The sequence below is a fragment of the Ornithorhynchus anatinus genome, chromosome 3 (genome assembly GCF_004115215.2).
Source record: "Ornithorhynchus anatinus isolate Pmale09 chromosome 3, mOrnAna1.pri.v4, whole genome shotgun sequence".
Taxonomy (NCBI): Eukaryota; Metazoa; Chordata; class Mammalia; order Monotremata; family Ornithorhynchidae; genus Ornithorhynchus; species Ornithorhynchus anatinus.
In genome coordinates, this window is record NC_041730.1 from 4,158,252 (window position 1) to 4,184,878 (window position 26,627).

General features: G+C 63.6%; 1 protein-coding gene across 1 annotated transcript; it reads right to left on the bottom strand.

The window, feature by feature from the left end:
* Positions 1-1,283: 1,283 nt before the first annotated feature.
* Positions 1,284-21,321, bottom strand: LRRC56 (leucine rich repeat containing 56). Its single transcript, XM_039911655.1, has 8 exons — positions 21,178-21,321; positions 15,583-15,670; positions 13,333-13,393; positions 13,146-13,242; positions 11,917-12,114; positions 4,191-4,371; positions 1,964-2,080; positions 1,284-1,381 (listed from the first exon to the last, which is right to left on the bottom strand). The coding sequence occupies exons 1-8, from the start codon at positions 21,319-21,321 to the stop codon at positions 1,308-1,310; spliced, it is 960 nt and encodes a 319-aa protein (XP_039767589.1). The 3' UTR covers positions 1,284-1,307.
* Between the last annotated feature and the right edge of the window lie 5,306 nt (positions 21,322-26,627).

Here is a 26,627-nt window from a genome sequence, read left to right on the forward strand (position 1 = left end):
GAAGCGGCTCACCCAAGGTCACCCAGCAGACTAGGGGCGGAGCCGGCATTTGAACCCACGACCTCCGACTCCCAAGACCGGGCTCTTGCCGCTAAGCCACGCTGCTTTTCGAAAAAATAATGACGGCATTTGTTAATGATAACGTTGGCATCCGTTAAGCGCTTACTATGTGCCGTTCTAAGCGCCGGGGGAGACGCAGGGGAATCGGGTCGTCCCCCGCGGGGCTCCCGGTCTCCATCCCCATTTTCCAGGTGAGGTCACCGAGGCCCAGAGAAGCGAAGTGACTCGCCCACAGTCACCCGGCTGACAAGTGGCAGAGCTGGGATTCGAACCCATGGCCTCTGACTCCAAACCCCACGCTCTTTCCACCGAGCCCCGTGTTAAGCGCTCCCTATGTGCCAAACACTGTTCTAAGTCCCGGGGTAGACACAAGCCGATCAGGTTGTCCGCCGTGGGGCTCCCGGTCTTCATCCCCATCTGACAGATGAGGGAACCGAGGCCCAGAGACGCAAAGTGGGTCGCCCGAGGTCACCCAGCAGACAGGCGGCGGGGTGGGGATTAGAACCCGTGCCCTCCGACTCGCAGGCCCGGGCTCTCGCCCCCGAGCCACGTGCTCGGCCCCGCCCTCACCGCCAGCGCCGTCGCCGCCGGGCCTGGAGCCGGGCGACCACGTGCCCGGGGCCGCGCGGCTCCTCCGGGGCCTCCTCCGCCGGGGCCTCCTCCTCCGGGGGGTCCTCCGGGGCGTCCTCCTCCTCCTCCTCCTGCTCCGGGGGCTTCTCGGGGCCGGCCGAGAAGGGACGGCACGGCGGCGGCGGCTGCCCACCCAGCGGAGGCAGCGGACGAGAGGCTCAGCGGACCCCGGGCCCCCCCCCCTCGGACGCCCGCCGCCCCGTCGGCCGGGGCACACCCGGGGCTCGGCCGAGGAGCGAGGGCGTCGCTCCCCGAGAGGGCCGGGTCTCAGCCCGGGGTGGGGGGGGGGGGGGGAGGAGAGAGCGCGCGCAGGCCCTCGGGCGGAAAGCCGGGGAGCGCGGGGCGTACGGCGGCGCCTCAGTTTCCCCCGAGGGGACGGTGAATCGCCGAGCCTCGGGCGGGGGGACAACCAATGAGGGGTCAGGGGTCCGACGCCCCACGGGCCCGAGCCGGGGGGGGGGGGCCGGGGACCGCCAGCGCGTCGTCGGGCGGGGGCCGGGGCGGGAAGGCGGGGGGGAGCGGGGCCCGGACCCTCGGGGGTTCGCCCTCCGCCCCCCGGGAGGGCGGAGGGGGCGAAAGGGGAGGGGGCCGAGGGGCGGCGGGGAGGGCCCGGCGGGTCACCGTGCCTTCAGTTTCTGCCGTCGCTCGTGAAGGGCCTTGATAGGATTCCCACAGAGGATGTGGCCGAAGCCTGGAGAGAGAGAAGGGACCATCATTCATTCATCCATCCATCCATCCATCCAATAGTATTTATTGAGCGCTTACTGTGTGCAGAGCGCCGGACCAAGCGCTTGGAATGGACAGCTTGATAACAGAACAATCCCTGCCCATTGACGGGCTCACCGTCTAATAATAATGATACCTGTGAAGTATATCACTTAGAGAAGCAGCGCGGCTCAGGGGCAGGAGCCCGGGCTTGGGAGTCGGAGGTCACGGGTTCGAATCCCGGCTCCGCCACGTGTCAGCCGTGTGACCGCGGGCGGGTCGCTTCGCTTCTCCGGGCCTCAGTGACCTCCTCCGGAAAACGGGGATGAAGACCGGGAGCCTCACGGGGGACGACCCGATGACCCCGTATCTGCCCCGGCGCTTAGAACGGTGCTCCGCACAGAGGAAGCGCTCAACGGATACCAACATCATCATCGAACTCGCTGTGGGCAGGGAACGTGTCCGTGCTGGCCTCCCCCGAGCCCCGTCCGGTGCCGTGCGCGCAGTGAGCGCTCGACGCGCAGGGCCGAGGGCGCGGGGGCGGGGGCGCGCGGGCCCGGGCCTTTACCGTGGGTGAGGTCGCTGGCGTCGTCTTCGTCCGGGGAGGCGTCGGCGGCGAAGAGCGCTCCGAGGAGTGGGCTCCCCCTGAACGGCGGGGGATCCCCGCGGGGCCGGCCGGGGGACCCCGCCGCCGCCGGAGCCCCGGGCCGGTCCCGGGCCCGCCCGCCGCCGAGTCCGGGCGCGGGGCTGCGGGAGCGAGCGTGACCGTCTGGGCGCGGGTGGCACCGCGGGGCGGCCTCCCCCCGGGGACCGCCCGGCGGCCGAGGGGGGACGGGAGAGGGGGCACGCCCCGCCGGACCCCGGGGCACCAACCCACTCCCCTTGCGCCCCCCCCCCCCCCAAGCCCCCGGCCCCACGGCCCATTCCCTTCTCCGTCATTTTTTACTGTCCGGCCTCCCCTCTTGACCGTCAGCTCGCTGTGGGCAGGGAACGCGTCCGTTAAATCCTCTCCCAAGCGCTCAACACAGTGCTCCGCACACAGTAGGCGCTCACTAAGGACTTGGCTCTAGACTGTGCCTTAGGCCGTCAGCTCGCTGTGGACGGGGACTGTGGCCGTTACATTGTTCCGCCGTCCTCTCCCAAGCGCAGCGCGGCTCAGGGGAAGGAGCCCGGGTTTGGGAGCCAGAGGTCACGGGTTCGAATCTTGGCTCTGCCACCTGTGTGACTGTGGGCAAGTCACTTCACTTCTCTGGGCCTCAGTGACCTCATTTGCAAAATGGGGATTAACTGGGAGCCCCGCGGGGGACCGCCTGATGACCCTGTATCCATCCCAGCGCTTAGAACAGTGCTCGGCACATAGTGAGCGCTTAATAAATACCAACATTATTATTAACCCAGTGCTCTGCACACAGTAAGCGCTCACTAAGGACCGACTGGGCTGTAGACTGTGGTCTAGACCGTCAGCTCGCTGTGGGCAGCCAATGTGTCCGTTCTGTTGTTCCACTCTCCCCTCCCAGGCGCTTAGTACGGTGCTCTGCACCCAGTAAGCGCTCAGGAAGTACGATTTAATGGTGACAGAAGCAGGGTGGCTCAGTGGAAAGAGCGTGGGCTTCGGAGTCCGAGGTCACGGGTTCGAATCCCGGCCCCGCCCCCCGGCCGCTGCGGGACTGTGGGCCAGCCACTTCGCTTCTCTGGGCCTCAGTTCCCTCATCTGTAAAATGGGGATTAAGATTGCGAGCCGCACGTGGGACAACCTATTTATTCTGTTAATGAAACGTACATCGCCTCGGTTCTATTCAGCCGCCATCGTTTTTACGGGACGTCCTTCCCCTCGACTCTTATCTGTCGCCATCGTTCCCGTCCGCCCGTCTCCCCCGATCGGACCGTGAGCCCGTCAGAGGGCGGGGACCGTCTCGATCCGTCGCCGACCCGTGCGTTCCGAGCGCTTAGTACAGTGCTCTGCACCTAGTAAGCGCTCGATAAATACTACTGAATGAATGACTGACGACCCGACTGCCCTGTGTCTACCCCGGCGCGTAGAACACTGCTCTGCACACAGTAAGCGCTTAACAAATACCAACACTATCACAATTTAGTAATCGTAGTATCGGTTAAGCGCCGGAGCGCTGTGCTAAGCGCCGGGTTGGGTGACGGGGCTCCTCCGGGGGGACAGAGAAGCTCACGGGGCCCCTCGGGGGGAGAGAGCGGGACCGGGGGGAAACGTCCCTCGGCCGGGCGGGGGTCGGACCGGGGGCTCCCGCGGGTGCCCGGTCCGGTCCTCGGACGGGCAGGGGTTCGGGTCCCAGGGGAACGGGGGCCTGAGGCTTTGGCGGTCGATAATCATAATCATCGACGCGGTATTTGGTAAGCGCTTACTATGTGCGGGGCACTGTACTAAGCGCTGGGGCGGACCCAAGCAAATGGGGCGGGACGCAGCGGGCTCACGGTCTCCACCCCCATCTTCCAGCTGAGGGAACCGAGGCCCGCGGGAGCGAAGGCCACCCGGCAGACAAGGGGCCGAGCCGGGATGAGGACCCACGACCTCCCGACCCCCGGCCCCGGGTTCTAAGCCACCACGCCGTGCGACTTCTCCCAGACGGGGAGGGGGCGGTCCCGGACGGTAAGCCCGCTGTGGGTAGGGGACGCGTCCGGCCTTCTCCCGAGGGCCGGGGCCCGTGCCGGGCAGGCGGCAAGCGCCCAGTACATACGACTACGACCGAAGGACCGTCGGCGTCCCGTCCCCGCCGAGCCGGAGGGAGGCGCGGGGAGGGCAGGGTGGGGGTCGCGGGACGTACCGGGCCCGGCCCCGTCGCCCAGGCCCCCGCCGGCCTTCTTGACGGCCTCCTGGACCATGAGCCAGTCGAGGGTGGGGGTCCCGGCGGCCCGCGGGGAGGTGCGGCCGGCCGGGACCTCGTCCAGGACCCGCAGGTGGGGGATCAGCCGTCTCACCTCGGCTCGGCAGTTGTAGTCGGGGGCCTGGAACGGACCAGAGGCCGGGGGTCGGGCGGGCGGCGGGGTCCCCCGACCCCCGGCCGGGACCCGCGCTCGGGCGAGGGGCCACGTCTGTTTGCCGTCGCGTCGCGCGCTCTCCCCAGCGCTCGGTACGGTGCCCCGCGCCCGGCGAGCGCTCGGTCGATACCCTTCGACGAACGATGGCGACGGTGGCACGTGTTGAGCGCTTGCTGTGTGCCAAGCCCCGTTCTCAGCGCTGGGGGAGGGACACAAGACCATCAGGTTGTCCCGGGAGGGGCTCCCAGTCTTCGTCCCCATTTTGCGGAGGAGGGAACTGAGGTCCGGAGAAGTGAAGCCACTTGCCCGAAGTCACACGGCTGACAGGCGGCGGAGCCGGGATTAGAACCCGCGTCCTCTGACTCCCAAGCCCGGGCTCTTGCCACGGAGCCGCGCCGCTTCTCGTGACAACCGCAGAAGAATGTGGATTCCCCCCGATCTGCCCTGACTGCTCGGCTCTGCTCTCTTTGGGTCTTTTTTTTTTTCAAATTGTGTTTGCCGAGCGCTCACTCATAATAATAACGGCATTTGTTGAGTGCTTACTATGTGCAAAGCACTGTTCTAAGCGCTGGGTAGGTACAAGGTGATGGGGTTGTCCCACCTGGGGCTCCCAGTCTTCATCCCCATTTTCCAGATGAGGGAACTGAGGCCCGGAGAAGTGAAGTGACTGGCCCACGGTCGCCCAGCTGCCACGTGATTCGAACCCACGACCTCCGACTCCCAAGCCCGGCCTCCTTCCACTGAGCCACGCTGCTTCTCCGATTTGAACCCGTGCCCTTCTGCCGCCCGGCCCCGGGCTCTACCCACTGTTCCACGTCGCTTCCCCATACAAGCTGATCACGTTGGACACAGTCCACGTCCCACACGGGACTCCCGGGCTTCGGCCCCATTTTACAGACGAAGGAACGGAGGCCGGGAGAAGTGAAGTGACTTGCTCAAGGTCGCGGAGCGGACAAGGGGCGGAGCCGGGACTAGAACCCAGGTCTCGCTCGTCTCCCAGGCCTGCGCTCTATCATTCATTCGATAGTATTTATTGAGCGCTTCCTGTGGGCGGAGCCCTGGACCAAGCGCTTGGAATGGACAAATCGGCACGAGGCCACCATGTTTTGGGGTTCGGGAGCCCCCGGGAAGGGGAGGACAGGTTGATTCCGGGATGGGGGACGGGGAGGTTCTGCAGGTCGTAAGCGGGCCGCCCCTCTCTCCCCAGAGTGATCGCAATCGTGACAATAATGTCGGTATCTGTTAAGCGCCCACTCTGTGCCGAGCCCCGTTCTAAGCGCCGGGGTAGACACGGGGGAATCGGGTCGTCCCACGTGGGGCTCACGGTCTCCGTCCCCATTTTATAGACGAGGTCACTGGGGCCCCGAGAAGTGAAGTGACTCGCCCACGGTCGCCCAGCTGACCAGGGGCAGAGCCGGCATTCGAACTCATGACCTCGGACTCCGAAGCCCGCGCAGCGCTTTCTACGAGCCAAGCGCCGTACCGGATACAAGTCGATAATAATACCGATGATAAAGGTGGCACTCGTTAAGCGCTTACAGTGCGCCGGGCACCGTACGTACTAAAGCACTGGGGTGGATACAAGCTAATGGGGTTGGACCCCGTCCCCGTCCCCCGTGGGGCTCCCGGTCTTCATCCCCGTTTTCCAGAGGAGGTCACTGAGGCCCAGAGAAGTGAAGTGACCTGCCCGAGGACACCCAGCCGTCAAGTGGGAGGGTCGGGATTAGGACCCAGGGCCTCCTGACTCCCGGGCCCGGGCTAGAGAAGCAGCGCGGCTCAGCGGCAAGAGCCCGGGCTCGGGAGTCCGAGGTCATGGGTTCGAATCCCCGCTCTGCCACCTGTCGGCCGGGTGACTGTGGGCGAGTCACTTCACTTCTCTGGGCCTCAGTGACCTCCTCCGGAAAATGGGGATTAACCGGGGGCCTCACGTGGGACCACCCGATGACCCTGTATACCCCAGCGCTCTGCACATAGTAAGCGCTCAACAGATACCGACGTCATCATCGTTACCCGCTAAGCCACGCACGAGTAGCGGGCGGGGCACAGACCCTGCCCCGCCTGGGGTTCCCCGTCCGCAGAGGGCAGGTGTTGCACCCCCATTTTACAGATGAGGAAACCGAGGCCCGGAGGAGTTCAGCGACTTGCCCGCGGCAGGCAAGCGGTGGGGGCGGGAATGAGAACCCAGGGCCTTCTGACTCCCAAGCCCGGGCGCTACCCATGAAGCCACACCGCTTCTCAATCCCCACTCGGAGTGGCATTTACCGGGCATTCACTGGGTGCAGGGCACCGCACTAGACGCTGGGGAGAGTAATCGTGACGGTGGTACCCATCCGTTAAGCGCTCACAGCGTACGTTACACCAGAGGGGGTAGAGGGAGGCTCCCGTCCTCGCCCGTCCCGCCGTCGACCCCCGGCCCACGTCCTCCCGCTGTCCTAGACGACCCTCCCTCCTCACGTCCCCCAGACTCCCTCTCTCCCCCTCTTCCAAGCCCTCCTGAGAGCTCCCCTCCCCCGGGCGGCCTTCCCAGACCGAGCCCCCCTTTCCCTCCGCCCCTCCTTCCCCTTCTCCTGCCCTCTGCTCTTCCCCCTGCCCCTCCCCACAGCACTTGGGCCTATTTGTAAATATCATTACTCTATTTTCTTAATGATGCGTATAGATCTAAGCTCCCTTTGACCTGTTCTGATGGTATCGACGCTGTGCCGCTTGTTTTGTTCCGTCGCCTTCTAGGCCGCGAGCCCGTCGTCGGGCAGGGACGGTCCCTATCCGGTGCCCGGCTGGACTTTCCGAGCGCTTAGTCCAGGGCTCTGCGCACGGCAGGCGCTCAATAAATACGACCGAATGGAGGCTGGAAGGCTGAGGGGCTCAGACTGAGCGGGGGGGGGGGGGGGGGGGGAGAAGCGGGGTGGCTCAGTGGAAAGAGGCCGGGCTTAGGAGTCAGAGGTCATGGGTTCTAATCCCGGATCTGCCGCTCGTCGGCCGTGTGACTTTGGGCGGGTCACTTAACCTTTCTGGGCCCAGGTTAGCTGTTCTGTAAAATGGGGATGAAGACGGTGAGTCCCACGTAGGACAACCTGATGACCCTGTATCTCCCCCAGCGATTAGAACAGTGTTGGGCACATAGTAAGCGCTTAACAAATACCAACGTTATTATTGCTGGCTTTCAGGGGGCCCATTCCTTCACCCCAAAGCCCACCCCCCCTTAGCCCAAGGGGACGGGGCAGCTCCACCTGAGGGGTTCGTGGTTTAGTGGCTAGAGCCCGGGCTTGGGAGTCAGAGGTCGTGGGTTCTAATCCCAACCCTGCCACATGTCTGCCATGTGACCTTGGACAAGTCACTTCGGAGCCTGGGTTTAGGAGTCAGGGGTCATGGGTTCTGATCCCGGCTCTGCCACTCATCAGCTTTGTGGCTGTGGGTAAGTCCCTTCATTTCTCTGGGCCTCAGTGACCTCCTCTGGAAAATGGGGATTAATTGAGCCTCATGGGGGACGACCTGATGACCCTGTATCTCCCCCAGCGCTTAGAACGGTGCTCTGCACATAGTAAGCGTTTGACAAATACCAACACTAGAGAAGCAGCGTGGCTCAGTGGAAAGAGCCCGGGCTTGGGAGTCAGAGGTCATGGGTTCCAATCCCAGCTCTGCCACTTGTCAGCTGGGTGACTGTGGGCCAGTCACTTCACTTCTCTGGGCCTCAGTCACCTCATCTGTCAAATGGGGATGAAGACTGGGAGCCCCAGGTGGGACAACCCGATGACCCTGTATCTCCCCCAGCCCTTAGAACGGTGCTCTGCACATAGGAAGCGCTTAACAAATACCAACATGATTATTATTATTCTCTGGGCCTCAGTGACCTCATCTGTAAAATGGGGGTGAGGCCTCAGAGCCCCAGGTGAGACAGCCAGAGTGCCTCGTAGCTCCCCCAGCGCTTAGAACAGTGCTTGGCACATAGTAAGCGCTTAACAAGCATCATCATCATCATTATTATCATCATTATCGCCACTTCTGCCTCAGGGCGAGGCCCAACAGGCGCACCCAGGAGCCGGGTGACGTCACCGCCCACGCCCTCTTGGCCGCGGAGGTCCCCGTGCGCATGCGCGCGCATGCCCTCTCGCTCCCCCCGGTGAGTTCACGGCGCCGCTCGGACCACGCAGCCGCAGACGGCTCCAGACGGGCGCCGCCGGCCCGAGGCGGGGAAGGGGGGATGGCGGGCCAAGAGTGAGCCGGCCGAGGAGTTCATCTCCTCCCCGGGGACGAGAGACCCCCCCTTCCCCCCTCCCCCCCCCGGGCCGGTCCCGCACGCTTGCGCACTACGGGCAAGGGTTCCCCGCCCGACCCCGCGCGCCTGCGCACTACGGGCAGGCGCAAGGCCTCCCCCCCCCCGCCCGGCCCCAGGCGCCTGCGCACTACGGGCAGGCGCAAGGGCTCCCCCGCCCGGTCCCAGGCGCCTGCGCACCAGAGGCAGAAACGGGGCTCCTCGCCCGGCCCCGCGCGCCTCCGCGCCTGCGCACTAGGGGCGGGCGCCGGCCTCCCCGCCCCCACCCGGGCCACGCCCCCTTGGGTTCCTGTCACTCAAGAGGCCACGAGGTTGGCCCCTCCCAGCCGACGCTAAAGAGGCCGGCGACATCATAAGAATAATAATACTACTAATAATGCTAATGGTTAAGCGCGTACTATGTGCGGAGCCCTGTTCTAGGCGCTGGGGGAGATACGGGGTGATCGGGTGGTCCCACGTGAGGCTCACAGTTAATCCCCATTTTCCGGATGAGGTCACTGAGGCCCAGAGAAGTGAAGTGACTCGCCCACAGTCACACAGCGGACAAGTGGCAGAGCTGGGATTGGAACCCACGACCTCTCACTCCCAAGCCCGGCCTCTTGCCGCTGAGCCGCGCTGCTTAATAATAATAATAATAATAATAATGTTGGTATCTGTTAAGCGCTTACTATATGCCGAGCACTGTTCTAAGCGCTGGGGTAGACACAGGGGGATCAGGATGTCCCACGTGGGGCTCACGGTCTTCATCCCCATTTTACAGATGAGGGAACTGAGGCACAAGAGAAGTGAAGTGACTCGCCCACAGTCACCCAGCTGACAAGTGGCAGAGCTGGGATTCGAACTCATGACCTCCGACTCCCAAGCCCGGGCTCTTTCCACTGAGCCACGCTGCTTCTCCTGGCCATTATCGTCCATTCCAAGCGCTGGGTCCAGTGCTGTGCACATAGTGAGCGCTCAATAAATACTACTGAATGAATCCCCAAGGCTTCTCATCGGTTGGATTTAATCCAACAGGGTCGGTAAAAGCAGCGTGGCTCCGCGGAAAGAGCCCGGGCTTGGGAGTCAGCGGTCATGGGTTCGAATCCCCGCCCCGCCCCTTGGCAGCTGTGTGACTGTGGGCGAGTCACTTCACTTCTCTGGGACAACCCGATGCCCCCGTCTCTCCCCCGGCGCTTAGAACAGTGCTCTGTACATAGTAGTAAGCGCTCAACAGATACCGACATTATTATCCCCTGCCTTGCTTCTCCCCTACCTCATCTGTAAAATGGGGATGAAACCCTCCTCCCTTCGAGTTAGTCAGTCAGCGGCATTTACTGGGCACCTCCCGCGCGCAGAGCACCGTACTGAGCACTGCGGAGAGGACAGGGTGACGATATACCGGAGACACTCCCTGCCCGCAGCGAGCTAGAGGCGGGGAGAAAGACTGCAACCCCGGCACTCGGGACAGTCCCCGCCCCGTTGGTTGTAAGCGCTTTACAAACGCCCCCCACAAAAAACAAAACAAAAGGGTGGGGGGGGGGAGAGAAGAAGTAGCGTGGCGTACTGGACGAAGCCAGATTAGAACCCAGCTCCACCACCCGCCTGCTGGAGGACCTTGGCAGAGTCACCTCACTGCTCTGTGCCTCAGTTTCCACACCGGCCGAACCGGGAAGTCAACACCATGTCCTCTCTGCCACTTAGACTGGGGGCCCCGCGCGGGCCGGGGGCCGCCTCCGGCCCGATGGACCCGTATATATCGTTGGTATCTGTTAAGCGCTTACTAGGTGCCGAGCACTGCTCTAAGCGCTGCGCTAGATACAGGGTCAGCGGGTCGTCCCACGTGAGGCTCACAAACTTCATCCCCACTTTCCAGAGGAGGTCACCGAGGCCCAGAGAAGCGAAGCGACTCGCCCACGGTCACCCGGCTGACAAGGGGCAGAGCCGGGATGCGAACTCATGGCCTCCGACCCCCAAGCCCGGGCTCTTTCCACTGAGCCACGTAGCCATCCCGGGGCTCGGAACAGTGTACCCTCCCAACCGTCCGTTCCAAGCGCTTAGCGCGGGGCTTTGCCCACGGCAAGCGCTCAGTCAATACGACTGAATGAGCGAACGGGGCTTGACGCGGCGTAAGCGTTTTACAGATACCATAAAAAGAGACACGCCCACGAGGAGAGCGCTTTTGCCCTTTGGACCCCGAGCCCGTCGTTGGGCAGGGACGGTCACTATCGGTTGCCCAGTGGGACTTTCCAGGCGCATCGTCCAGTGCTCTGCACGTAGCGAGCGCTCGGTAAATACGACGAGGAGGGAATGAACGCTCCGTGCGCCGTCCCCTCCCCGCCGCACACGTCTCCTCCCGACACCATCGCAGTCGATGCAGAATCGGGGCGCTGGGCCTCAGTGACCTCATCTGTCATATCGCCTGTCTATACGCTAACGATCACGGCATCCGTTGGGCGCTTACTGCGTGCCGAGCACCGTTCTAAGCGCCGGGGAGGTTCCGAGGTGATCGGGTGGTCCCGCGTGGGGCTCCCGGTCTTCATCCCCGTTTGCCAGATGAGGGAACTGAGGCCCAGAGAAGGGGAGCGACTCGCCCAAAGTCACCCAGCCGCATTCGAACCCACGACCTCCGACTCCCAAGCCCGGGCTCTTTCCGCCGAGCCGCGCTGCTTCCCCGTCACTCCGCCTGGCACGTAGCGAGCGCTTGGCCGACGCCCCGGTGACGATGATGGGAAGCGGCGCGGCTCAGTAGGAAGAGTCAGAGGTCACGGGTTCGGATCCCAGCTCTGCCCCTTGGCAGCCGTGTGACTGTGGGCGAGTCACTTCACTTCTCTGGGCCTCGGCGACCTCATCTGGAAAATGGGGATGGAGACCGGGAGCCCCGCGTGGGACCACCCGATGACCCTGCATCTCCCCCGGCGCTTAAAACAGCGCTCTGCACATAGTAGGCGCTGAACAGATACCAACATTTATTATTATTACAGTAAGCACTTGACCAGCGCCCCGGTGGCCCTGCCACCTGTCAGCCGGGCGACCGGGGGCGAGTCACTTCGCTTCGCTGCGCCTCAGTTCCCCCATCCGGAAAGTGGGGCTTAACTGCGAGCCTCCCGGGGGCCGACCCGATGACCCCGTATCTCCCCCGGCGCTCAGAACGGTGGTCGGCGCCTAGTGAGCGCTTAACAGATACCAACGTCATCATTATTTAGTCGCGGGGGAGGAGGCCACGTGCCGCCCCGGCCCGACGGCGCCCGGTCGACGTCACTCACGGCGGGCGAGCGCGGGTGAGGGCGGAGGCAGACGGGGTTTCCCTGCAGGGTGAGGGTGTGCAGCTGAGCGCAGAGCCCCAGGAGCTGCACCTGGGCCACCTCCTCCACGCTGTTCCCCTCCAGGTCCAGGATCTCCAGCTGGTCCAGCAGGCAGAGGGGGCTCAGCTCCGAGATGTTGTTGTAGGAGGCGTACAGCTCCTGGGAGGTCGGGCCGGTGAGGGGCCGGGCCCCGGCCGGAGACGGGCCCGGCTCGGGGAGGGAGGGCCGGGGCTCTCGGGCCGGGGGTGGGACCGTCTCTTCGGGGCACCGGGTCTCCCGGCCGACACGGGGGGCCGGGAGCCCCCGCCAAGGGATCCGACCCCTTCCGCCGGCCCACCGACACCGCCGGGGTCCGCCGACCGCCGGGATCCGCCGCCCCCTGACAGCCGGGGCCCGCCGACCGCCGACCGTCGGGATCCGCTGCTCGCCGACCGCCGGGACCCGCTGACCGCCGGGACCCACCGACCACCGACCGCCGGGATCCACTGCCCCCTGACAGCGGGGACCCGCCTCCCGCCGACCGCCGGGATCCGCCGCCCGCCGACGGCCGGGACCCGCCGCCCGCCGGGATCCGCCGCCCGCCGACGGCGGGGACCCGCCGCCCACCGGCCGCCGGGCTCCGCCGCCCGCCGACGGCCGGGATCCGCCTCCCGCCGGGCTCCGCCGCCCGCCGGGACCCGCCGCCCGCCGGGACCCGCCGCTCACCGCCGCCCGCTGACCGCGCGGATCCGCCGCCCACTGCCCGCCGGCATCCACGGCTCCCTGACGGCCGGGACCCACGGCACCCTGACCGCCGGGATGCCCCGCCCGCTGACAGCTGGGATCCGCCGCCGCCGCCGCCCACCGGTATCCACCGCCCACGGCCACCGATGCCTGCCTAACTTGTTCCGTTGCCCGTCTCCCCGTTCAGACTGTGAGCCCGCGTCGGGCAGGGAGCGTCTCTCTCTGTTGCCCGCTTGGACTCTCCAAGCGCTTAGTACAGTGCTCTGCACCCAGGCAGCGCTCAATAAATACGACCGAACGAATTCAATGGACGCGTGAGATCCACTGCCCGGTGACAGCCGGGACCCACCGCTCACCGGGACCCGCCGCCCGGCGGCCACCGTGACCCACTCCCCGCCGGCGGCCGGGATCCGCCGGCCGCCGCCCCCCCCAGATCCCGCCCGGCGGCCGGGGCCCCCCCGGCCTACCTTCAGCGAGGCGAAGGAGCCGATGCCGTCCAGGTCCTCCAGCCCGCACCGAGACACCCACAGGACCCGGAGCCGAGCCAGCGACGTGCCGAGGTCCCTGGCCGGAGAGCGGAGGGGACCCGTCGGGCGCGGAAGCCCCCGCCGGCTCGCGCGCCGGGCCCGAGGTCGCTCGGCAGGCCCGCCTCACCTCACGGACGCCAGCAGGCTGTTGTTCAGTTTCAGTCGATGCAGGCCGGGCAGGAGGGCGCCTGTGGGGCGCGGGGGCCGCGATCAGTCGCGGTGACGAGCCCGGGGTTCGATACCGACCGTGGTCGTGGTATCCGGTAGGCGCTCGCTACGTCCCGGGCCCCGTACCGCGCGCCGGGGTGGATGCGAGAGCGTCGGGTCGATTCTATCGAGTCGCCATCGCTTTCTAACGAGACGTCCTTCCCCTCGACTCTACCCGTCGCCATCGTCCTCGTCCGCCCGTCTCCCCCGATCGGACCGCGGGCCCGTCAGACGGCGGGGACCGTCTCGATCCGTCGCCGACTCGTTCGTGCCAGGCGCTTAGTCCGGTGCTCTGCACCTAGCGAGCGCTCGATAAATACTACTGAATCAATGAAAGGGTTGGACACGCTCCAGAGAGGGAACCGAGGCCCGGAGAAGGCGACCGGCCTGGCCGAGGCCACCCGGCAGACGGCGGCGGGGCCGGGATTAGAACCCGTGAGCGGGGCTCTCTCCGCTCCGCCGTGCTGAGCGCTTACCCTGCGCTGAGCCTTGGGCTCTGCGCTGGGGAAGCCGCTCAGTCTGTTTGAGCGCTTACTGGGTTCTAAGCGCTCGGAAAGTCCAACTGGGCAACCGATGATAACAATAACGTCGGTATCTGTTAAGCGCTTACTATGGGCAGAGCACCGTGCGAAGCGCCGGGAGAGATCCAGGGTCATCGGGTCGTCCCACGTGAGGCTCCCGGTCTACGTCCCCGTTTTCCAGAGGAGGGAACCGAGGCCCGGAGAAGTGAAGCGACTCGCCCGCAGTTCCCCGGCTGACAAGTGGAGGGGCCGGGATTCGAACCCCTGACCTCTGACCCCCGAGCCCGGGCTCCTTCCACTGAGCCGCGCTGCTTCTCGTGTTCTGCACAGGCTAAGCGCTCAAAAAAGGGCTTAGAACAGTGCTCGGCATATAGGAAGCGCTTAACAAATACCACTATTATTATTATTATTATTATTATTATTGAGAAGCAGCGCGGCTCAGTGGCAAGAGGCCGGGGCTGGGGAGCCAGAGGTCGTGGGTTCTGATCCCGGCCCCGCCGTTTGTCGGCTGGGTGGCTCTGGGCGGGTCACCTCGCTTTCCTGTGCCTCAGTTCCTTCATCTGGAAAACGGGGAAGAAGCCCGTGAGCCCCACGTGGGACGGGGCCCGCGTCCAGCCCGTTAGGCTCCTATCTTCCCGAGGGTTTAGAACGGCGCTTAGCACGTAGCGAGCGCTTGACAAATACCATCAGCGGCACTATCATCGGCATTATTATCATTTTATGTCGCTTGACTTCTCCGTTCCTCAGTTCCCCCATCTTGAAAATGGGGATGAAGCCCGCGAGCCCCGCGTGGGACGGGGCCCGTGTCCAGCCCGATAGGCTCGCATCTTCTGAGGGTTTAGAACGGCGCTTGGCACGTAGCGAGCGCTTATTAACAAATACCGTCAGCAGCATTATTATTATGTCGCTTCACATCTCGGGGCCTCAGTTCCCCCATCTGGACAAATGGGGATGAATAATGTTGGTATCTATTAAGCGCTTACTACGTGCAGAGCACCGTTCTAAGCGCCGGGATAGACAGGGGAATCAGGTCGTCCCACGTGAGGCTCACAGTCTTCATCCCCATTTTCCAGTTGAGGGAACCGAGGCCCGGGGAACAATAATAATGATAATAATAATAACGTTGGCAGCCGTTAAGCGCTTACTACGCGCAGAGCGCCGTTCTACGCGCCGGGGTAGACACAGGGGAATCGGGTCGTCCCACGTGGGGCTCCCGGTCTTGATCCCCATTTTCCAGATGAGGGAACTGAGGCCCAGAGAGGCGAAGTGACTCGCCCACAGTCGCCCAGCTGACAGAGCGGCGGAGCCGGGATCCGAACCCATGACCCCCGACCCCCGAGCCCGGGCTCCTTCCACTGAGCCGCGCTGCCTCTCTGAAGCCCGTGAGCCCCACGTGGGTGCAGAACGGCGCTTGGCGCGTAGCAGGTGCCCGACAAATACCATCGGCGTCGCCACCGTTACGTCGCTTCGCTTCTCGGGGCCTCAGCCCCCCAATCCGGACAACGGGGACGAAGGCCCGTGAGCCCCGGGTGGGCCGCCGGGCTCCGACCCGCCCCGGCGCTCGGACGGGTGCCGGGCGCGAAGCGGGCGCCCGGCGGGGTCCCGGCCGTGACGGTGGTTCCCGGCGCCGGGGGTCCGGCGGCTCTTACCCAGGTTGCCCAGGCTGTTCTCCCGCGTGTCCACTCGCATCTGCAGGGTCCGCACCTGCCGCAGGTCGTCCGCCCGGGTCATCTCCAGCTGCCGAGACCAAGCGGCGGACGGGGCCGGCTGGGGCGGGGGGCGGGGGGGGGCGCGCTCTCCCGAGCGCTCAGCGCAGCGCTCCACGCCTGGGAGACCGGCCGCGCCCGCCGGACCGTCCTCCCCGGGGCACTCGGTACACTCCCCTAGGTCGTGAGCGCCCCGCCGGCGGGGAACGCGGCGGCTGACCGTTCTGTCGTCCTCTCCCAAGCGCTTACCACAGTGCCCCGCACGCGGTAAGCGCTCGAGAAACACGACCGAACGAGTGAACGAAGCGCTCCGCACACGGGAGGCCGGAAGCAACTCGAGGGCCGGGGTGGCTCCTGCCGACTACCGGATTATCCTCTCCCGGGCGCTCAGTACACGGCTGCACACACGGGAGACCGGCAGGGCTCTGAGGGGGCGAGGCCCATCGAGGCGAAGTGACTTGTCCGAGGTCACCCAGCAGACGAGTGGCAACGGCCGCGATCTGAACCCACGACCTCTGACTCCCAGGCCTGGGCTCTCCCCGCTAGAGAAGCAACACGGCGTAGCGGGTGGAGCCCGGGAGACAGAAGGTCGTGGGTTCGAATGCCGTCGCCGCCCCTTGACCGCCGGGTGACCTCGGGCCGGTCGCTTCGCTTCTCTGGGCCTCGGTTGCCTCATCTGGACAATGGGGGTGAAGACGGTGAGCCTCCCGTGGGACGACCCGACGACCGTGTATCTCCCCCGGCGCTGAGAACGGTGCTCTGCACATAGTAAGCGCTTAACAGATGCCGACATTATTATCTGTCGCCCAAATGGTACTTTCCAAGTGCTCGGTACAGCGTTCTGCGCGCAGCAAGCGCTCAGTAAATACCGTCCGACGAACGACCGTACCCGGATCCGATCCGATTTGACCACATTCCCCATCTAGAGCTAAGTGCGGTGCTCGGCCCACGGTAAGCGCTCCCCGGACGACACGGTCGTTCCCATCATCCCAGGCGTGTGCACGATTCTTTTTATTTCCCGTGACGCGACCGGGGCCCGTTTCCCCCTCTCCGCGTCCGCCTCCAGACCGTGAGCCCGTCGTCGGGCGGGGCCGGTCTCCGTTGCCCAACCGTACGTCCCGAGCGCCTAGGACGGCGCCCCGCGCGCAGTCGGCGCTCGGGAAACGGGACCGAACGCGTGGGTGTGTATGCGCCGGCGTGTCTTCGAATGGTTTTATGGAGGAAAACAGCCCGAGACGAAGGAGCCGGCGGGTCACGGTCGCGGCCCCGTCGCCGAGGCAAATAAAGAGGATCGATCGGGTTTAGATGATTCATTTGAATGGCCTCCCTCCCGGGCCGGGGCCGCGAGGGGAGGGAGGAGCGCCCGGACGGGACCGCCGGGGGGCTTCCTCCCGCCCTCCCTTCCTCCGGGGAGGGTCCCTCCCCATCGCGTCCCTGTCCCTCGTGGGGCTCACCGTCTTCGTCCCCATTCTACAGGGGAGGGAACCGAGGCCCGGAGAAGGGAAGTGACTCGCTCAAGGTCACACGTCCGATCCCTGCCCGGCGGGGAGCTGACAGTCCAGACGACCGAGCGCCTGGAAGAGGCCAACGGCGTGAGTAGACGGGTTCGACTCCCTCCCTCTGCTCTACCCCGTTCCCCCGCCCCCACAGCGCCGACGGCGCGCGGGGCGCCGTCCTAGGCGCTCGGGACGTACGGTTGGGCAACGGAGACCGGCCCCGCCCGACGACGGGCTCACGGTCTGGAGGCGGACGCGGAGAGGGGGAAACGGGCCCCGGTCGCGTCACGGGAAATAAAAAGAATCGTGCACACGCCTGGGATGATGGGAACGACCGTGTCGTCCGGGGAGCGCTTACCGTGGGCCGAGCACCGCACTTAGCTCTAGATGGGGAATGTGGTCAAATCGGATCGGATCCGGGTACGGTCGTTCGTCGGACGGTATTTACTGAGCGCTTGCTGCGCGCAGAACGCTGTACCGAGCACTTGGAAAGTACCATTTGGGCTTCCATCGTATTTAATAAGAATAATAATAATGATGTCGGTATCTGTTAAGCGCTTACTATGTGCCGAGCACCGTTCTAAGCGCCGGGGGAGATACGGGGTCGTCGGGTCGTCCCACGTGAGGCTCCCGGTCTTCACTCCCCATTTTCCAGATGAGGGAACCGAGGCCCAGAGAAGCGAAGCGACTCGCCCACGGTCACACAGCTGAAAAGCGGCGGAGCCGGAAGTCGAACTCATGACCTCGGACTCCGAAGCCCAGGCTCTTTTCCACTGTGCCACGCCGACTTCCTGAGCGCTCACTATGTGCGGAGCACTGGACTAAGCGCTTGGAATGGACAAGGCGGCGACAGATAGAGACCGGCCCTGCCCGATGACGGGCGCGCGGGCTGATCGGGTTAAGCGCTTACTATGCGCAAAGCACCGTTCTAAGCGCTGGGGGGATACAAGGTGATCAGGTCGTCCAATGGGGGGACAGATAATAATAATGTGGGTATTTGTTAAGCGCTTACTATGTGCAGAGCACCGTTCTAAACGCTGGGGTAATAATAATAATGTCGGTATTTGTTAAGCGCTTACTACGTGCAGGGCACCGTTCTAGGCGCTGGGGGAGATACGGGGTCATCGGGTTGTCCCACGGGAGGCTGGCTCCATCCCCATTTTCCAGATGAGGGAACTGGGGCGCAGGGAAGTGAAGCGGCTCGCCCAAAGTCACACGGGTGACAAGTGGCAGAGCTGGGATTAAAAAATAAAAAAAATGTAGGTATTTGTTAAGCGCTTACTATGGGCCGAGCACCGTTCTGAGCGCTGGGGGGAGAGACAGGGTAATCGGGTCGTCCCACGTGGGGCTCCCGGTCTTCATCCCCATTTTCCAGATGAGGGAACTGAGGCCCGGAGAAGTGAAGTGACTCGCCCACGGTCACACAGCCGACACGTGGCAGAGCTGGGATTAGAACCCGTGACCTCTGACTCCCAAGCCCGGGCTCTTTCCGCCGAGCCGCGCTGCTTCAATATGTGTCCGTGTGGTCCTATTTATTATTCTGTTTCTTTTACTAACGATGCGTATCTACCTATGATTCGATTTATCTACTTGGATGGAACCGACGCCTACTTCTTTCGTTTGGCGGGCTGTCTCCCCCTTCTAGACGGTGAGCCCGTCGTCGGGCAGGGACGGCCTCTCTCCGTTCGTTGCCCAACTGCTCACTCCAAGCGCTTAGAACAGTGCTCTGCACGCAGTGAGCGCTCAGTAAATACGATGGAACGAGTGAATGAACAGGCCCGTCCAAAGGCCGGAGGGAATAATAATAATAATGATAATAATGTCATATTTGAACAAATGCCGTAACTATTGTTATTATTATGAACGAACGACCGACAATAATAATGATAATGATGTCGGTATCTGTTAAGCGCTCACTACGTGCCGAGCACCGTTCTAAGCGCCGGGGGAGATACGGGGTGATCGGGTGGTCCCACGTGGGGCTCACGGTCTTCCTCCCCATTTGACAGATGAGGTCACTGAGGCCCAGAGAAGCCGAAGTGGCTGGCCCGCGGTCACAGCACGGGCAGGTGGCGGCATTAGAACCCACGGCCTCTGACTTCCCGAGCCGGGCTCTTGCCCCGGGGCCACGCCGCTTCCGAGGTGGCTCGGATTCGCCCTTTTTTGCCCTTCAGGGTTTAGCTCCCGGTTCTATCGATCAATCGGTCGGTATCTATTCGCGCGCCTACAGCGAGAGAGCAGAGGGTACTAAGCGCTTGGAGAGAGTGCAATGGAACGGAGCTGTTAGATACGTCGAGACGCAGCGTGGCCTCAGTGGAAAGAGCCCGGACTTGGGAGTGGGAGGTTGGTGGGTTCGAAATCCCGGGCTCCGCCACCTCGGCTGTGTGACCGTGGGCGGGTCACCCCACTTCTCTGGCCTCCGTCGCCTCGTCCGTTCAAATGGCGCTGGACGACCGGGAGCCCCACGCGGGACGACCCGATGCCCCCGGATCTCCCCCGGGCGCTCGGCGCGTAGTAAGCGCTTAACGAAGACCATCGTTGTTATCGTTCGTTGAGCCCTTGCTCTGTGCCAGGCCCGCGTACCGAGCGCCGGGGTGGAGACGAACAAATCGCGTCCCTGGCCCTCGTGGGGGCTCACCGTCTTCATCCCCGTTCGACGGGGGGGGGGGGGGGGACCGAGCCCGGAGAAAGGGAAGTGACTCGCTCAAGGTCACACGTCCGATCCCTGCCCGGGGGAGCTGACAGTCCAGACGACCGAGCGCTTGGAAGAGGGCCAAACGGCGTGAGTAGACGGGTTCGCCGCCCGTCCAGGAGCTTCCAGCTTCCGGTGTGCAGAGAGACTGTACTGAGCGCTTGGGAGAGGAAAAGACCTAGCACGTGGTACTCTCCCCATCTCCACCGTAATGACGACGATGGCATTTGTTAAGCGCTTTACTATGTGCACAGCGCCCGTCCTAGGCGCCGGGGGGGGGGATGCAAGGCCATCGGGTTGTCCACGTGGGGCTCCCAGTCTTCGTCCCCATTTTCCGGATGAGGTCACCGAGGCCCAGGGAAGTGACTCGCCCACGGTCACCCAGCTGACGAGTGGCGGGGGCCGGGATTCGAACCCATGACCTCTGACTCCCCAGCCCGGGCTCCTGCCACCGAGCCACGCCGCCTCTCTAAAGCTCAGTGCAACGCTCTGCACGCAGTAAGTGCTCAGTGGATACGATCCCGGCTGCACCCCGTGTCCGCTGGGTGACCCCGGGCAAGTCACGTCACCTCTCCGGGCCTCAGTTCCCTCATCTGTCGAATGGGGACCGAGACCGGGCGCCCCACAGGGGACAGGGACCGCGGCCAGCTGAAATTGCTTGTGTCCGCCGCAGCGCTTAGAACGGCGCCTGGAACCCGGTAAGCCCCGAACAGATGCCGTAACTATCGCTGTTATTATGAAGGAGATGAATAATGATAACGGATGTCGGTCTCCGTTCGGCGCTTACTAGGTGCGAAGCACCGCTCTAAGCGCCGGGGCGAGATCCAGGGTCATCAGGTGGGCCCACGCGGGCTCCCGGTCTTCGTCCCCATTTTCCAGATGGGCACCTGAGGCCCAGAGGAGGGAAGGGACTCGCCCACGGTCACCCAGCTGCCGAGCGGCAGGGCTGGGGTTCGAACCCACGGCCTCTGACTCCCAAGCCCGGCCTCTCGCCCCCGAGCCGCGCCGCCGCTTCCCCGCTCCCGGCCCTACGGCACCTCCGTCCCTCTCCCTCGTTGCTTTCTTTCCGTTCACGTCTGCGTCCCCGGGCTCCGGACCGTCCGCTCGTGGCGGGCAGGGAATGGATCTGCTCTCCCGGCCTCTCCCAGGCGCTCGGCCCAGTGCTCCGCACGCAGCGCGCGCTCGATAAACAGGCCCCCCTCCTCCCCCACCCGCCCTCTGTCCCTCCCCGTCTCTTCGGGAAGGAGCCCGGCCCGGCTTCCGGGAATGCCGTTCCCCCCCCCCCCCGCCCCCGGGGACCCCGGTTAGCCGTGGGGCGGCCGGGGGCGGTGGGGAGGGGCACTCACCAGCCGGCGGGGACAGATAGTCGTCCCGGAGCAGCGGCGGGGTGTCCTCCGACGACGGGCTGGGGTTGGGTGGGCCGGCCAGCAGGGCTCGGTCACCCGTCCGCCGGCGGTGGTCGGGCCGGCCGGCCCCGGGCGCCTCCGCGTCCATCGCTGGGGGCCTGATCGAGGAAGGACGATGGGTGCGACGGCGCGGCTGTGCGCGGAGCGCTTTCCCGGGGGCCCGGCGCGAGGCCAGGCGCTGCGGCGGACACGGTGAGCGCGTGTCCGGACGGCTGGTCGGCGTGAACCGACCCGATCCACGGTGATGACGGCGTCTCGGGTTCCCCTGGCCGTCGCCCCCGATTAGACCGCGAAGCCCGGCGTCGGGCGGGGGTGGTCTCCATCTGGCGCCCGGACTCCAAGCGCTCGGTACGGCGCCCTGCGCCCGGGAGCGCTCCAGGAGTACGACTGAATACCGGCCGAGCCGGGTCGGACCCCGGGCCCCGTCCCGGGCGGGGCTCAAGGCACGGCTCGGTGGAAGGAGTCCGGGCCCGGGAGTCGGACGTCGTGGGTTCGGATCCCGGCTCTGCCGCTCGGCGGCTGGGTGACCGTGGGCGAGTCGCTTCGCTTCTCCGGGCCTCGGTTCCCTCGTCTGTCAGATGGGGACGAGGCCCGGGAGCCTCACGTGGGACGACCCGACGATCCCGTATCTCCCCGGCGCTTAGAACGGCGCTCGGCGCGTAGCGAGCGCTTAACGGATACGACATTATCATCATCGTCCCTATTGTCCGGATGAGGGGAACTGAGGCCCGGCGAAGTGAGTGACTCGTCCAGGGTCACACGGCGGACGAGGGCGGAGCCGGGAGCGGAACCCGGGTCCTCCTGACTCCCGGGCCCGGGCTCCACCCGCTGAGAGGTTACGCACGGGGAGGCGGCGTGGCCCGGTGGCTAGGGACCGGGCAAGGGAGGCAGAAGGACCCGGTTCTTATAGCGGGAAGAGCCGGGCTCGGGAGTCGGGTCGTGAGTTTCGAATCCCGGCTCCGCCACCCCGCCAGCTGGGTGACTTCCCTTCTCGGGCCCCAGTTCCCTCATCTGTCAAATGGGGCTGAAGCCGGCGAACCCCACGTGGGACAACCCGATGACCTCGTACCTCCCCCGGCGCTTAGCACAGTGCTGGGCCCAGAGTCAGCGCCTGACAAATACCATCCTCGTCATCCATCCGTTCATTCGATCGTCTTTTTTGAGCGCTTCCTGGGTGCGGAGCACTGGAATAAGCGCCTGCGAAGTGCGAATCATCCCCCGTGACCCACAAGCCCCCCCGAGACGCCGCGGGTCCCGGGGGACGACCGGGTTTTCCTCTCCCCCCCCCCCCCCGGGGCGACCGTTCCCGGACCGGGGAGGGGGGCCGGCGGGATGAGAGGACCGTTGCGGCCGACGCCGGGTTGGGGAGGAAGAAGACGCCAGGCCCGACGCCGTCACGCTCAGCACTTAAAAACCACAGAGTCCCATTTAGATTCCCTAACCCAAGGGCGTCTGGGTCAGCGTCAAAGCCCGGGCGGAGATCGCCTCGACGGGAAACCTCACCGAACGCTATTCTCGTCGATCGAACCAGCCGACGACCCTCTCCCTTGGCCCCGGATCGCCGCTTTCCCCGAAGACGGAGAGAAGACGGGCCCGGGGTGGTGTGTCGGGGGAAGGGGGCCTGCTTTCCTGGAGTCGTCAGATTCGAATCATTCCTTCGTTCCATCCGGTAGCGCTTATGTACAGTGCTCTGCACGCGGTAAGCGCTCAATTAAGAACGATAATGACGACGGTGTTCGTTAAGCGCTTACTTGTGTGCCGGGCACCGTTCTAAGCACCGGGTGGATGCAGGGTAATCGGGTTTGTTCCCCCGTGAGGCTCACAGCTTTAATGCCCCCTTTTCCAGATGAGGTCACTGAGGCACGGAGAAGTTAGGTGACGTGCCCAGGTCACACGGTTGACGGCGGCGGAGCGGGATTGGAACCCACGACCCGTGACTCGCCAAGCCGGGGGCTCTTTCCACTGAGCCACGCTGTCTCACTTGAGCTGGTTGAATGAACGAGTGAATTTATTGAGCGTTAACTGGGTGCAGAGCACTCTATCCGATAATAACGATGATGACGGTATTTGATGAGCGCTCACTATGCGCCAAGCACTGTTCTCAGCGCTGGGGGAGAGACAAGGTCATCGGGGTGTCCCACGTGGGCTCCCAGTCTCAATCCCCGTTTTCCAGACGAGGGACTGAGGCCCAGAGAAGTCGAGTGACTTGCCCAAGGCCACACGGCAGACGAGGGGCGGAGGCGGGATTAGAACCACGACCTCTGACTCCCAGGCCCGGGCTCCGCCGCTAGCCGTGCTGCTCTCTACTTCCTCGGTGCCTCAGTCCCCTTATCTGGTAAATGGGGATTAAGTCCGTGAGCCTCACGTGGACAACCTGATGATCCTGTATCTCCCCAGCGCTTGGAACGGTGCTCTGCACATAGTAAGCGCTTAACAAATGCCAACGTTACGATAATCACAATAATGATCAATGATAATATCATCATCATAATAATAATAATAATAATAACAGTGCTCAGAAAGTACAATCCAGCAGTAGAGAGAGACAATCCCTGCCCACACCGGGCTCACGGTCTAGAAGCGGGGAGAAACTGCTCACTCCACCGCTGTCTGTGTGTCCTTGGGCAAGCCATTCATTTCTCCATTCATTCAACGGTATTTATTCTGGGCTAAATTCATTCATTCATTCGATCGTATTTACTGAGCGCTCACTGGGTGCAGAGCACCGTCCTAAGCGCTTGCGGTGGACGGTTCGGTAAGAGATGGAGACAGTTCCCTGCCCGGTGACGGGCTCACGCTCTCAACGGGGGAGTCGGACGGCAGAGCGAAACCGAACAAAACGAGTAGCCTGGCGGAGACAGCCTCGAGATAAATAGAATCATGATATCTGAATAACTATTTATTAGTATCGGCTAGTACTGGGACTAAATAAGCACTATATCAAGCACTTGGGAGAATACACTATAACAATAAGCCACCCCATTTCCTTCCCAGAAAGAGCTTACAGTTTAAAGTCCTTTGTAATCATAATTATTGATAATATTGCATTGATGTTTGTTTTCTAAATAATTATTTTAAATATTATACCGTATCATCATCTGTGATCTTAAGCATAATTATTATTTTAAATAATCAACAGTGTTCTATCTTATTATAATTGCCCACATCCGGTTTATATTAGTATCGTAATGATCACGGTACTTGTTAAGCACAGACTACGTGCCAAGCACCGTTCTAAGCGTCGGGGCGGATACAGATTGATCAGGTTGTGTCACACGGGGCTCACGGCCTCAATCCCCATTTTACAAACGAGGGGACAAAGGCCCAGAGAAGGGAAGTGACCTACCCCAGGACACCCAGCAGACACGTGGCGGGGCCGGGACTAGAACCCAGGTCCCTTTGCCTCCCGGTGGAAGGAGCCCGGGCTTGGGAGTCAGAGGTCACGGGTTCGAATCCCGGGCTCCGCCCCTTGTCAGCTGGGTGACTGTGGGCGAGTCGCTCCACTTCTCTGGGCCTCGGTCACCTCATCTGACAAGTGGGGATGAAGACCGTGAGCCTCACGCGGGACGACCCGACGACCCCGTATCTCCCCCGGCGCTTAGAACGGTGCTCTTCTCACAAGCAGCGTGGCCCGGCGGAAAGAGTCCGGGCCTGGGAGCCGGGGGACCCGGGTTCTAATCCGGCCTCCGCCACCCGTCTGCCGTACGGATTCCCGGTCCCGCGTCTTCGGGCCCGACTTCTCTCCTTCCTGCAATTTGGCATTTCCTCCCGCCTTCGAGACCCGTCTCCTCGGAGGTCTTGCCAAATTAAACACTGATCCTCAAATGAGACGCGTCCCAGACCGAACTCTGTATTCCAAACCCCGCCCCCCACCCCGACCTTTCCCATCACCGTAGACGCCACCCACACCCTCCCTGTCTCACGAGCCCCCTCCTTCAAAGCCCTACCGAAGGCTCACCTCCTGCCAGAGGCCTTCCCAGACCGAGCCCCCTTTTCCCCAGCCCTCTCCCCTTCCGCGTCACCTCGACGGGCTCCCTCTGCTCTTCCACCTCCCCGCCCGCGCCACTTACGTACAGATAAAATGTAAAATCTGTCAAACGGGAATGAAGACTGGGAGCCTCCCGTGGGACAACCTGATTAACCTGTATCTCCCCCGGCGCTCTGCACACAGCACGCGCTTAACCGGTACCAACGCTATTATTATAAAACTATCTTTATTCCTTATTGATTTATCTGTATTAACGCCCCTTTATTTGTATTGACGTCTGGCTCCCCCTCTTTAGACGGTAAGCCCGTTGCGGGCGGGGACCGTCTCCCTTTATTGCTGTTTCGTCCTTTCCAAGCGCTCGGTGCAGTGCTCCGCACACGGTAAGGGCCGACTGAGGGAAGGGATGAACCGGTGCTCATCTGCTCTGCGAGACCTCGGGCCGGTCACTTGCAAGCTCCAAACAAAAACTCCTCACTCTGGGCTCCGAGGCCGCCCGTCCCCTCGCCCCCTCCTACCTCTCCCCCCTTCCCTCTTTCTCCCGCCCAGCCCGCACGCTCCGCTCCTCCGCCGCCCGCCTCCTCGCCGTCCCGCGTCCTCCCGCGGTCCCGGGACGCCCTCCCTCCTCGCCTCCGCCGGACCCGTCCTCCTCCCCTCTCCGAAACCCTACTGAGAGCTCACCTCCTCCGAGAGGCCTTCCCACACTGCGCTCCCCCCTTTTCTCCCTCTGCTCCCTCTACCCCCCCTTCACCTCTCCGCAGCTAAACCCCCTTCTCCCCCATCTCCCTCCGCTCGACGTACTCGTCCGCTCGACTTTATCTATCTTCATCACCCTATTTATTTTGTTTAATGAGATGTACATCACCCTGATTCTATTTAGCCGCCACTGTTTTTACGAGATGTTCTTCCCCTCGACTCTATTTATCGCCATGTTCTCGTCCGCCCGTCTCCCCCCCCCGATCGGACCGTCAGCCCGTCAGAGGGCGGGGACCGTCTCTATCTGTTGCCGACTTGCCCGTTCCGAGCGCTCGGTCCAGCGCCCTGCACATAGTAAGCGCTCGATAAATACCGCTGAATGAATGAATGAAGCAGGGAGACGGGGCAGGAAAGAGCACAGGGCTTGGAGTCGCAGGAATCAATTTCCGATCCCACCCTCGCCCCGGCCTGCTGTGCGACCACGAGCAGGTCACTTCGCCTCTCTGGACGTCAGTTCCTCATCTATCAGACGGGGATGCTCCGGACTGTGGACCGCGTCCAATCTGATCGTCTTGTCTCTATCCTCCTTCTAAAGGGTTGGGGTCTGCCAGGAATGCTGTTTGAAGAGAATTCCGGGATCTGGCGGAAGCGCTATCACCGAGCTTCATCAGCATCGACACGGGCGACCGATTGCGACTATTTCGGATTCAGTT